The sequence below is a fragment of the Polypterus senegalus genome, chromosome 9 (assembly GCF_016835505.1).
Source record: "Polypterus senegalus isolate Bchr_013 chromosome 9, ASM1683550v1, whole genome shotgun sequence".
Taxonomy (NCBI): domain Eukaryota; kingdom Metazoa; phylum Chordata; class Cladistia; order Polypteriformes; family Polypteridae; genus Polypterus; species Polypterus senegalus.
In genome coordinates, this window is record NC_053162.1 from 90,238,224 (window position 1) to 90,251,923 (window position 13,700).

Consider the following 13,700-nt stretch of genomic DNA (forward strand, 5'->3'; position numbering starts at 1 on the left):
TCCAATGCAGCTCACCATCCACAACACACCATACCTACAGTAAAGCATGGAGGTGGCAGTATCCTGTTGTGGGGGAATTTCTGTGTCGCAGGGCCTGGGGCTCTCATTAGGGTAGAAGGAACAATGGATGGGGCAAAATACCGTCAAATTCTTGAGGAAAACCTGCTACCCTCTGCCAGAAAGTTGAAGATGGCCAAAATGTTCACTTTTCAACATGACAGCGACCCGAAGCACACAGCAAAATTGACCACACAGTGGCTGAAGGAGAAAAAAGTGAATGTTCTCATGTTGCCCAGCCAGAGCCCAGACCTATATCCCATTGAAAGTCTGTGGAAATATTTGAAGATAGCAGTCCACAAACGCTCACCATCCAATTTGACCAAACTTTAACATTTCTGTAAAGAAGAATGGGCAAATATTGCTCAATCTAGATGTGCAAAGCTGATAGAGAAGTATCCCAAAAGACTCAAGGCTGTTATTAAAGTAAAAGGTGGTTCAACAAAATATTGACATTGGAGTGTGATATTTTATTAATCTTAGTATGTCTTGTTTTGGATTTTTTTTAATAATTTTTCTGAACTGTAAGTAAAGTAAGTAAAGCTGGGAAGTTTTTTTTATGTGTGTGTTTTCATTTAAGACTGTGAAGCAAAAAAATGGGAATATTTCGAAGGGGGTGCTTCTTTTCTATACCCACTATATATAGAAACATCAGTTCTGGTCTCTATTTGGAACATTTAGTAAATATGTAGAATTTTTTTTTTAAGTGGTCTTCCATTCAGGTTCGCTGTGTGGTTGGTGCAGCAAAGCACTATAATCAGTGCATGCTCCCAACCAACCTTCCAATAGCTGTGCGTAATATACAACTAGCCCCATAATCAGTATGTTGGAATCAATACCAGAAGGATGTATTTGGACCATTTTAATAACTTTAGCACACACACAAAACAAGAAACATGTTACTGTTTATTTTTTAAAGCTATTCATTCAGCCGTGAGTCAAAAATCACCTAGAAAACAGTACTGTTAACTTTTTTCTTTCATAAATAATGTGTAAGTCTTTTTTAAGAGAGTGAAGTGTGTCAGCCAGCATTCACAAGCACCCTGTGAATTTTTTGTCAGGCATGAAATTAAAAATATAAAACACAGAATGTTTTCATATTGTGTCAGCTAAATAAATTAAAGTATGCTTAGATACCATGGTTTCATATAGTTGTAATTGTGAAACACTCTGTGTAAATAAAAGTAAAGGATAAATATTGCTTCAGTCAATGGCAGAGTTCCTTGATTTGATTTCTAATATTTTGAAGTAATCCAGCCATTTTGACAATCATGAATGGTATATATAGTGCTGTGTGCTGGTACTATCATTCAGTCCTTGCGTTACACTGTTCCCTTCATTGTACTTTCAATGTGAAAGCAGAATGGGCAGCTAAAAATGCTGTGTTGCCCTCTTGTGGCTGCAGTAGTTAGAAATTTGAAGCTATACATGACATTCTAGTTGAACTCGGGCCACGCTCCCATACCAAACTTTGAATTGTAATTAAATCTGCTCCTCCATCCACCCTCAGCACAATTCATATATTGCATTCACATGTGCAGCCACCTATCTTGGCTTTATAGCTGTATATTGACGTACATTAACAATATTTATTTTATATTAATGCAACATTAATGCATTTAAGCACTCTGTCCCTGTCTCCAAACTTGTCAAATTCAGGCAAGTCCTAAAATTGCATTGTGGCTGTGTGTTTATATTTAATGATTGTAAGAGGTAAAAAAAACTTTCTCTAAAAATAGCGTAAGGATATATTCTTTCTGTACAGTATGCAAGAATCCATTGCTTTTTTCCAATAATTTTCATTCAGTTTACACTCTATTATTACAGTGAACAATATTTCTACAGAGCGGTATCATTGTAGTACTGAACAGAAATTGTCAACTCTTAAATTGTCCTAGTGGTGGCATAGAGAGAAGAAATTGTTAAGTGATACTGATAAGAGAAATATATTCATAGGTAAACATATTCACAGAAAATGTATGAATATCTATGAATATTTTGTGATTACATATTTCTATTAATTGATCTTGCACTAGGGGGCATTAGTTTACCATTTATGGTCAAAAGATGATCATTTTCAGTCAGGCTTACCTTAACCATCACCATTAATAACATCCAAAAGAATATATTGCAAATGTTTCAGTTTTCAAGCAAAAAGTAAGCATTTTTACATATTGATACTGCTCAATGCTCAAGAGAATCAGAATACATTAAATTCGATATCAAGCATATTTTTTAAATGTTAGAAAGAACTGTATGTGTAGTAATTTAAGTAATAATAAGAAATTCTATTTCATCCACGTTTCAAACATGCTTTTTGAGGCTGATGCCAATTACCAGTTTTCATGGTACTTGATTGGCCGATTCCGATTTGTTTTTTCTTTTAAAAAACTTTACTGCATAACTAGATGCCTAGAAACCTTATGTCCTATATTAAAGTGTATTTTTATAAGTAAACTATAGAACATAGATAGGTGTTAATTGTTCATTTTTTATTAACAAGATGAATGTCTGTAGGCTTATTGTTCAGTGACCATAAAATACTAAAATAAATAAAATTTCCTTAAAATACATACTTTAACTATTAAAATATGTACAGAAATATTTATCTATAAAACATAAAAGAAAATATAAAATGCTTCTCATAATTAAAAGCTGTCATTGTTTTATTATATCTGTAATATACATATCCGAAACAAAGCTTAATTAAAAAATAAAAGTAGTAGTTGTGTGTATTCTCACACAATCAATTAATTGATATTGGCAATTAAACACTGCTTAAATATAAATATACATGGACTTATAGTTTTTAATTGTTTTAAATCATTAATTGCACTACATCTTTTTGCTTTTTAAAATATATATTTACAATATTTATATAGGTTTGTTTTTTTTTATACTTCAGTGTATCAGCTAGAAGTTTGTAATTCTTGAGATGTAATTACAAAATATAGATTACCATTTTAATTACTAAGGGGCTCTGCCCTCAGCTTGCTTCCGCTCGCCCACCCCCAGGTTTGGTTTAACGGATATACAATTTAAAGAGATTGTTATTTTCATTAGGGTTGTTACATATGCATTATTTTCACTTTTACTTTAAAACTTTACTAAAAATAATATTTGGAATTAACAATTCTTCAAGATCGCATTGAACTTTGATTCCGTGTTTGGACTTGCATTGTTGCAATGCAATGTATAACTGCCTATGAGTGAATATCGTTTATTTTTCTCTAATAAATAAAACAACTTTCTCAAATGTTTGTCCATGCTCTTTCTTCTTCGCTTTGTCGTTGACATGTCATCTCGAGTGTATAAAATTATTAAGAGCTGAGAGTGCAGGAAGTGTGTCTGCCAAAAGAATTCACACGACTAAGGTTAGGTGACTGTGGTCTTGTTTGAAAATAGTTGTAAGTAGGGCATGACTTGAAAGAATGTGGTCTTGTTTGAAAATAGTTGTAAGTAGGGCATGACTTGAAAGAATCTCATGTTCAAAGTCTCCGTCTCATGGGACTAAATACCGCACCAACGTTTTTGGAATCTTTTCATTCTCGCTGGCAACACGAATTAGACAATCTAGAAGTCTCCGACTTAAAGTTTATATCTGAACGATATATTTGATCTCTTTTTGCTGTTCCGTTATTTCACAGAGTAATAATTTCCGTTTGTTTGCGCTAATGCAATCTTTACTCTCCTTTTTTTGAGACTTTCAAATTTTTGTACTTCCATTATCTCAATCCTGCTGTGCATGTGTACCGAGCCAATGCTTTTGGAATCATTTAATTCTCATGGATACGCCTCTTCATTGGGAAGAAACACTACTTTTTTTCCCTGATGGCAACACGAATTAGATGATCTACGAGTTTAAATCCGAACAATATATTCAATCTCTTTTCACTGTTCCATTATTTCACAGAGTAATAATTTCTGTTTGTTTGCGCTACTGTGATCTTCCCTATGCTTTTTTTTGAGACTCTGGAATTTTCATACTTCCATATCTCTAACCTGCTCTGCATGTGTACTGCGGCAACATTTTTGAATTCTTTACGACGTTCTACTTTGTCATCTACTATTTGTCCTTTATTTCTGGCCACGGGCATGGTTAAATCTCTTTCTCGCGGGATGTATAATAAGTGTTTTTTCGAGAAAATTACGTCTCGTCTCCTTCCTTCCAAGATTTGTTTTTTTTAGAATAGAGAGATGTAGTACTTGTATAGCTTTTTGTTTTAATAACTTGAATACACTTTCAGTTAGGTCAACCCAATTTTGCATACAAGTATTAGGTGCAAAACATAGATTTCTATCAACGTTTAAGCTAACCGGAAGTGGCGCTTTTTTATTCATGCAGCTGCAGAGTCCGATTTATTCAACTGTACTTTGATAATAATTGTTCAATATATTATTCATTTAATTTGATTTGATTTGTTGTTGATGGTCCTTTAATGTACATAATTTAAAAATATGATCATTGTCTTACAGTTTACTCCTCAAATATCTATCCCTGTATCTGAGTATACCAGAAATTCTAGGGGAGACCACTCCCAATTTTTGTAATAAGGTGATCAAAATTGCGTATCATATTCCAGATGAGCCCTCACCAATGTGTTATAAATTTCAAGTATAAGCTCCCTTGACTTTTACTCTATTTGTTGGTTTATATAACCTAACCTCTTATTAGCCTTCTTAATCACTTGTTTATACTGCCTGGAAATAGATTGAAGAGAGTCCACTTTGACGAGGTTCTTCCCCTGCGGTGTACTTGCAAGTTTCAGACCTCATATCAGATCTACCAGTTTTACTTCCTCTACAGTTTACATTCGCTTATATTAAAAATCAGCAGCCAGAAACTTTACCAACTCTGAGTACTATCTAGTTCCATCTTAATACTTTAGCTTATTGTAAAACTTCTGCATTTCCATCTAGTTTGGTGTCTTTTGAAAAGTTAAGTAGTTATATATATATATATACGTGCAGTCCCCAGGTTACGGATATCCGACTTACGAACGGGGCCACAGCTGCAACGCATGCGCCTCAGTAACTTCCGCTCTGTCATCTTCGTCCTGGGGTGGCTGCAAGCGGAGGCTGGAGGGGGGCGATTTCGCTGCTGGTGCAGTGTAGTGTCCCTTAGGCAGCTCCCAGCGGCAAGCGGTTTCACTGCCCGCCCACCACACACGGTTCGTTCTCGGTGGGCAGCTGGTAATGCTGCAAGCGGTGACCCTGTTGTGGCTGAACAGAGGCCATTAAGGGTGAACGGGGCGGCAGGGGGTAGCATTGTAGTGTGCATCGGATGGCTGCCTATTGAATTGGGGCGATTCACTACCCGCCTTTGGCCGCACCATGTTCATTCTCAGTGGGCGGACATTGCAGGCAGCCTACTGTAGTGGAGGTGACTGTGAGGTGGGCTGATGATAAACCGCCTCTCGATGCCCCCATTCATTCTTAATAGCAAGCCTGCTTGTACTGTTACGTACATAACAGGAAGTTGTCTCTTGTCAGTACATCAGATGTGCTGACGAAGGGTGCCTTCCTGCTGTGATAGCGTGGACAGTGCTGTGCAGAAGAGCTCATCTTAACCTTTTGTCTTCACCCTTCAAGAATGTCTCTGAAACACAAATCTGATGCAAGTGCTGGTGATACAGTAAAGAAGAGAAAAACCATCACCATCGAAAATATAGTAGAAATAAAAAGGTCAGAGAGAGGTGAATCGGCATAATTCATTGGCAGAGCACTTGGTTACAGTCGGTCAACAACAGCATTTATTAAATTTATGTACCTGTTCCGACTTGCATACAAATTCAACTTAAGTACAAACCTACAGTCCCTATCTCGTATGTAACCCAGGGATTACCTGTATACAGTATATTCTTACCAAGATCATAAATGTGTGTTTTTTATCAGTTTGTTATTTAAAAATTTAGATTAGGATTACATTAGATATGAAAGAAACAACAAATGATTCTAAATATATAAAAAGATCATTAATGTATGCTGAAAAAAATTGATACCTGTGGGACGCTACTTTTACCATCACCTAATTCAGAGAACATTCCCTACCTGACAACCATTTGCTTCCTGTGTTTAAACCAGACTGCTCCCATCTGCAAACTGCAGACACTTCTCTTTTGTCACCAGCCTCTCATGCAGGACCTTAGCAAAAGAATTCTGAGAATTATGGAAAACAACATCATATTCACTCCATTATCATATTCTTTTCTTATTTCCTTTCTAAATCCATATTAACTGTTCATTAGAAAATACCTGTTTTTGACATAGTTGTTCAATATTTTCCTTAATAGTTTGTAGTGTTTTGCCCATGCTGCATGTCAAGCTTCCTGGACTATACCTACTTAGATTAGTCAGATTACCTTTTTATATACTGTGATCACATTTGCTTCCTGCCTGCAGGAATGTCCCCAGTGTGTTGTCCATGTTTTAAAAAGTAAAATAAGCAAAAGAAAAGGTACAAGAATTGAGAGTTAAGAGAAAGCAACATTAAAACAGGCTCAGGTCAACAGAAAAAGATCTGAGAAAATCTAGCAACCAAAGCCATGTATGCAAAACAAAAATCGGAGTTATTATTCTCGTGAAGAATTCTAAAGTACAAACAATTCAGTATTATTAACTAGCTACGTTTTTTTGTAATATCCAGAAAGTTGGATGAGGTGGATTAATAATTAAAAATCATAATTTAAAAAGTGATGGTCTGATGATGTCACACTTTAAAAGTTCCAGCCATCACATGGCAGTAAATGGGTGACCATTACCAAATTTGAATGGCCCAAAAGATGGCGTGACAAAAAATAATAAATTGATATATAAATATAAAACACAAGAATAAAATTACAAAAGGAGTAATAGCACAGAACTTATAATATACTCATAATCATAAACCCTGAAAATCAGTGTGTTCTTTCAAAAATGTGCATCATTTGATATACAGTGCATCTGGAAAGTATTCACAGCGCATCACTTTTTCCATATTTTGTTATGTTACAGCCTTATTCCAAAATAGATTAAATTCATTTTTTTCCCAGAATTCTACACACAACACCCCATAATGACAACGTGAAAAAAGTTTACTTGAGGTTTTTGCAAATTTATTACAAATAAAAAAATTGAGAAATCACATGTACATAAGTATTCACAGCCTTTGCTCAATACTTTGTCGATGCACCTTTGGCAGCAATTACAGCCTCAAGTCTTTTTGAATATGATGCCACAAGCTTGGCACACCTATCCTTGGCCAGTTTCGCCCCTTTCCTCTTTGCAGCACCTCTCAAGCTCCATCAGGTTGGATGGGAAGCGTCGGTGCACCGCCATTTTAAGATCTCTCCAGAGATGTTCAATCGGATTCAAGTCTGGGCTCTGGCTGGGCCACTAAGGGACATTCACAGAGTTGTCCTGAAGCCACTCCTTTGATATCTTGGCTGTGTGCTTAGGGTCATTGTCCTGCTGAAAGATGAACCGTCGCCCAAGTCTGAGGTCAAGAGCGCTCTGGAGAAGGTTTTCACCGAGGATGTCTCTGTACATTGCTGCAGTCCTCTTTCCCTTTATCCTGAGTAGTCCACCAGTTCCTGCTGCTGAAAAACATCCCCACAGCATGATGCTGCCATCACCATGCTTCACTGTAGGGATGGTATTGGCCTGGTGATGAGTGGTGCCTGGTTTCCTCCAAATGTGACGCTTGGCATTCACACCAAAGAGTTCAATCTTTGTCTCATAAGACCAGAGAATTTTGTTTCTCATGGTCTGAGAGTACTTCAGGTGCCTTTTGGCAAACTCCAGGCTGGCTGCCATGTGCCTTTTACTAAGGATTGGCTTCCGTCTGGCCACTCTACCATACAGGCCTGATTGGTGGATTGCTGCAGAGATGGTTGTCCTTCTGGAAGGTTCTGTCTCCACAGAGGACCTCTGGAGCTCTGACAGAGTGACCATCGGGTTCTTGGTCACCTCCCTGACTAAGGCCCTTCTCCCCGGATCACTCAGCTTAGATGGCCGGCCAGCTCTAGGAAGAGTCCTTGTGATTTCGAACTTCTTCCTCTAACGGATGATGGAGGCCATTGTGCTCATTGGGACCTTCAAAGCAGCAGAAATTTTTCTGTAACCTTCCCGAGATTTGTGCCTCGAGACAATCCTGTCTTGGAGGTCTACAGACAATTCCTTTGACTTCATGCTTGGTTTATGCTCTGACATGAACTGTCAACTGTGGGACCTTATATAGACAGGTGTGTGCCTTTCCAAATCATGTCCAATCAACTGAATTTACCACAGGTGGACTTCAATTAAGCTGCAGAAACATCTCAAGGATGATCAGGGGAAACCGGATGCACCTGAGCTCAATTTTGAGCTTCATGGCAAAGGCTGTGAATACTTATGTACATGTGATCTCTCAATTTTTTATTTTTAATAAATTTGCAAAAATTTCAACTACATTTTTTTCACATTGTTATTATAGGGTGTTGTGTGTAGAATTCTAAGGAAAAAATGAATTTAATCCATTTTGGAATAAGGCTGTAACATAACAAAATGTGGAAAAAGTGATACTTTCCGGATGCACTGTACTGTATGTATTCACTAACTTGTTTAAACACTCTGAATTAAATGTTATATGGTCCTGCCTGTCAAGTGATAACTTATTTTTCAGTGATTTCAAAATCGTTGACTACCTCTTTAATAATTCCTGAATCTGATGGAAAGTTATTGGCTTCTACATATGCAACAAAGCTTGAAAAATTGAAATGGATATAAGTGAGTGAATTAATTAGTCTACTGCATTGATTAAATTATTAGCTAACTCAAGGATCAATATTGAATTTAGAAAATCTTTATTAAAATAGTTATTCACATGCCTTGTGCTGTATTAAATCACATAAAATGTATGACATTAACTATTAAAAATGCAAGTTAGTAATAAAATGTAGGAGATTTAAAGAAGTAGTCTATGATATTAGTTTATCATCTAAATTTAAATTTACATTCATAACAACTGTGAACTTGAGACTGATATTTATTTATTATTTGATAGGGGGCAAAGTCTAATAGTGTGCTCTGTCACTTGGGCAACTGGGTATTGGTACTGATAGACATTATGGACATGTTGGGGTTGTCACATTGTAAGGTAAAATGAATATGTGTTTCATTCTCAGCATCCACTTTGAAGCCTTCTTCAAGATGACAGATAAATTACTTGAAGCACTTTGAAGTACTTTATATATAATCTCAATTGTGAAATTTAAATGTTGAAACAAACCACGCAAACAGAACTTTTAGTGTTCAAAATATAATTGGTTGTATTACTTGAATGGATTAATTTCAGTATGGTTTTATTTTAACATTTATTCACTTATTTACATATTTATTTGATCTTTTGTTGTGTGTGTGTAAAATTTGTTTACTGATAGTATTAGCCTTGAAAAATGCTCAAAATGTGTCCTTGATAGCCATGCATATTTCCTTGTGATGACATACTGAATTAATGGTACTATGTAAAGTAAAGATTGATTGATTAATATGATTTATTTCAAAGTGTAATTTAAAACAAAATTCAGGTAACAAATGTGTATATTTGCACTTAAAAGATTTTACTATTTTCCATATTGGAGAGTATAAATGATGCATTTGATAGAAAACTTCAAAGCATGGCAACATTTTTAATGAGCTACTCAAAATTCTATAAATGGTAACCTTTAAAAACAAATCATATTGTTATATTTTTTTTTAAAGTCATGGCATTGACAGACTTGCTTGTCATACACACTGTTGGCCATTAAAAAATGCAACACTAGGAAAAAGGCATCATATTGGTCTGAAACTTGCAGGATGGATAGGTCATGGTAGGGTGTGAAAATGATTATAAGCTCAGCACATATGAAAATGATTTGTGCAAGTTACACCCCTGGATTTTCCCACAGTGGGTATATGATGGGCCCAGAAAGGAATTTCATTGAGTGACTGCTGGTAGTTAGTGTACTGGCTCTTGGATGTTAATGGTCCCAGGTGTTATGGTGTGGGTGCCATTTAATTTCATTCGCATTACCTCTGAATTGCTGGTACTTTGACCAGCTAAAGATACATCACAAGAATGTTGAAGGCTAAGCTGGTACGCTGTTTGCAGGGGTTTTCTGATGTGATATTGCAATAGGATAATGTCTGACCACATGTGGCACACAACATCCTAATGTTCCTAGAAGACCAGCATATGCTGCTACTTTCCTGGCTCGCACATTCACCAGGTTTTTTCCCCACAGAGCACATCCGGGGCATGGCCAGATAATGACTAGCTAGCAAGTGGCCACCAGCAGTTACCTCAGATGACCTTTCGGCATGTATAGACCCTGCATGGCATGCCACTCCACAAACAAAACATCAGGTGTCTCTTCCTGTTCAAGATAGACCATGTGCAAGTTGTTATATCCACCCAGGGTAGATACATCAAATACTGATTACTGTGTGTTCCACTTGCGTGCAGTTATGTGTACACCATGTATCATTATTAATCTACCATATAAATATCACTTTGATATCTTGTATCTTTTCATGGTATTGCAAGTATAACGGCCAGAAATGTAAGAAATTTTTTTTCTGGTAAATATATTGGTTATATATTGTGTAATAGCTGATAACATTGTAAATTAAAACCATACCATTTTATGTTTTTAAGCATGACTGTAGTATCTTCCTCTTCATGCAAAGTGCTTGTATATCTGTTTTAGGGGTGGGCAACAACAATGACGGAATTCTTGTCCTTGGAGCCACCAATATCCCTTGGGTTTTAGATGCTGCCATTCGAAGGAGGTAAAAAAATGCTTACTTTAGCATATTAGTAAGAGTAAAGATTAAAATATGTCCATTTAGTTATTTAATTTCTAATAAAAATTTATGTTTTTAATTAAAAAAACACCTCACTGGTGGTTGTTTGTCCATTCTAGAAAATAATAACTGTCATATCTTTTTTTCTTTCCTCTTTTACCAAGCATATTTCTTTTACAAATGTTTAAGATGTTTCAGTTTTGGGATGGCATGGTGCCACAGTGGTAGTATTGCTCCCTTGCAAAGAGGATGTTGGAGTTCATGTCCTGGGTCTTTCCTGCATGGAGCTGGCATGTTCTCCCTATGTCTGCATTTGTTTCCTCCCACGTACCAAACACATGCAGGTTAGGTGGATTGGCAATGCTAAATTGGCCCTAGTGATTGATACTCTGTTCAGAGAGTGTTCTTGCCTTCCTTACTGTGCTCGCTGGGATAGGCTCCAGCTTCCCCTCAACCTTGCTCTAGCCTCTTTGCGGTTCTGCTGCTCGCGTATGGGTATACGGATGTACAATTTAAACCCTCACCCTTGTTCTAGCCTCTTTGCAGTTCTGCTGCTCGCGCATGGGGATACGGATGTACAATTTACACAGATTTTTATTTTCATGGTAACTGTTTCATATGCATCAACACAACATATAACTGCCCGTGATTGAATTTCATTTCTTTTTCTCTATTAAATAAAACTACTTTTTTGAATGTTTGGCTCTGAGATTTGTTAATTGTCTTTGCAAAAGCTATTCTAACTGGAAACTGTTAACGTTTTAATATGAATGGCATATTAAGATCTCCTTTGTTGTCTGATGTTATCCGCGGAAGATTACTACATTACCTTTCTTGGATATATCCTTCTTTCTACAGTAATTTGTGCGTTGTTAAGACTGGATGTTGTTAAAGGTTGTAGATATTCTTCGTGATATTGTAATTTGTTATTTTCATCTTCCACACGATCACCACCAACTGTTTCAGCATAGTCTATTGATACACATTTAACCAATTTGCCATATAACTGTTCAACATTTTTAGATGCATTTAACCAATTTGATGTGTAACCGATCAACATTTTTGGGATTAATTCATTTGACTTCCTTGTTTCTCGATGCTAGGATTGCGAGTGTACTCATTTTTATGTTGATAACCTTTTGTGATGAAATTCTTCAATAAGATTTAGACATAATATGTCTTCTTTAATTGGGAACTTAAAGTGAGGAAAACGTTAAAATGTATAAGAGCTGAGAGTGCAGGAAGTGTGTTTGACAAAAGCATTTATGCAAATGAGAGTTTAGTGATCTTGTTTGAAAATGTTTGAGAGAAGGGCTTGACTTGCAAAAACCTCTCTTCCAAAAAGTCTTGTCGCGTCGAAGGATTTCTCTCTGTTATTAAAAAAAAATATTGGAAGGAGAACATAGGCGATCTTCTTGGACGACAATTTGACGTCTCGCAACAAACACTTTAATGTCATGTGAGACAAGTCAGTGAGACAAAAGGAGAGCTGCAGTACAGGCTTTTAAATGATCGACATGCAGTGCGACATGCTAAACACGCAGCAGAAAGACAGCAGCTGATCAGACTGCATCTCCTTAGCGTGCGTTCAGCTACCCCCCAGCTTTACAACGCGAGCAGCAGAGATGCAAAGTGGCTGGAGCCACGGTGGGGATTAGGGGGTGGGCGAGCGAAGCAAGAAGGGGGCACAGTCCCCTAGTTTTTTATATAATAGAGATATGTGTTCTGAGAAAATATGACAGTGGCACAGATTTTCATAAGAGGAAAATAATGTCAGCCCATGATCAGCAAAATTAATAAAGCCTTGGGTTTGTGTAGGCTTTAAAATTTGAATAATAAATTTTTCCCTGTCACCTTAAGAACTGCTGTTACTGTCCAGCTCAGAAAACTGTCACAATTTATAACAGTTGTTGAAATTGTATTTGAAAATTGTGATTGACTTGAGTGATTAGAATATTTCATACGACAGTGACAGAAAATTACCAGTTGCAATGGTCTGGCCATTAAAATGGGATGTCCCAGAGTCATGTTACCCCAGATTTCTACTGAGAGGAGAATCTGGGGCAAATCCAGGAAGTGCTAGAGGGATCATATATCTCAATTATTGTGATAGTGTTGGATAGGGCAGCAACTAATTTATTTTTGGATTAGTCACGACTATTTCATGCCTGACTATTTTGATGCCTGTGACCTGTGGTTGCACATCCTGTTCTGGGCTCCAGTGCATGTCTTACCTCATCTGCTCACATCTGTCAACCTGTGAATGTCACCCTGATGTCTCTGCATTAACACGATTAAAATTAATAATAATCAAATTAAAATATCCAGTGAAACATATGAATTTGAAAATAATCAGATGTTTTTATATTAGTGATTTAACTTAACCAAAAAATACATCGTTAAAACTTGAAACGTTTTTCATATTTTAGTAAAATAAATGACAGAATGTAGACATAAACTATATAATGTGTAAAGCCTGAAGTGCAAAGATCAAATAAACACTTTCACAAAAGGTTCCGGGATGATACAATAGCTTCTGTGGTAGGAATTGCTGACTTATAATCAAGAGTCCCCCGGTTTGATCCTGACTGCCTTGTATATTTACTGTTTTGAGTAGTGAGTTGCTCTTATTGTTAATATTAAACAATAAACACACACGTTTGATTTGCGTCTGTAAAAGCCACTGTGTTAAATGTATAGTACTTGTAAAAGTTAGCATTTTTTTTTCTTCTTTTTTTCACTTTTATTCTGTCAGTCACGATGCATACTACTGCCACCCCAGAGATCTGATGCTGTTACTTTTTATCTGCAACTGGGAATAACTGTAGATGTGAGTG

At 36.5% G+C, this 13,700-nt stretch overlaps 1 protein-coding gene across 1 annotated transcript in view; it reads left to right on the forward strand.

The window, feature by feature from the left end:
* The window catches only part of vps4a (vacuolar protein sorting 4 homolog A), a 54,184-nt gene that overhangs the window by 23,270 nt on the left and 17,214 nt on the right, over positions 1-13,700 (forward strand). Inside the window, exon 8 of the mRNA XM_039763458.1 lies at positions 10,767-10,848. Within this exon, the coding sequence (XP_039619392.1) occupies positions 10,767-10,848 (82 nt within the window). The remainder of the gene's footprint in view (positions 1-10,766; positions 10,849-13,700) is intronic.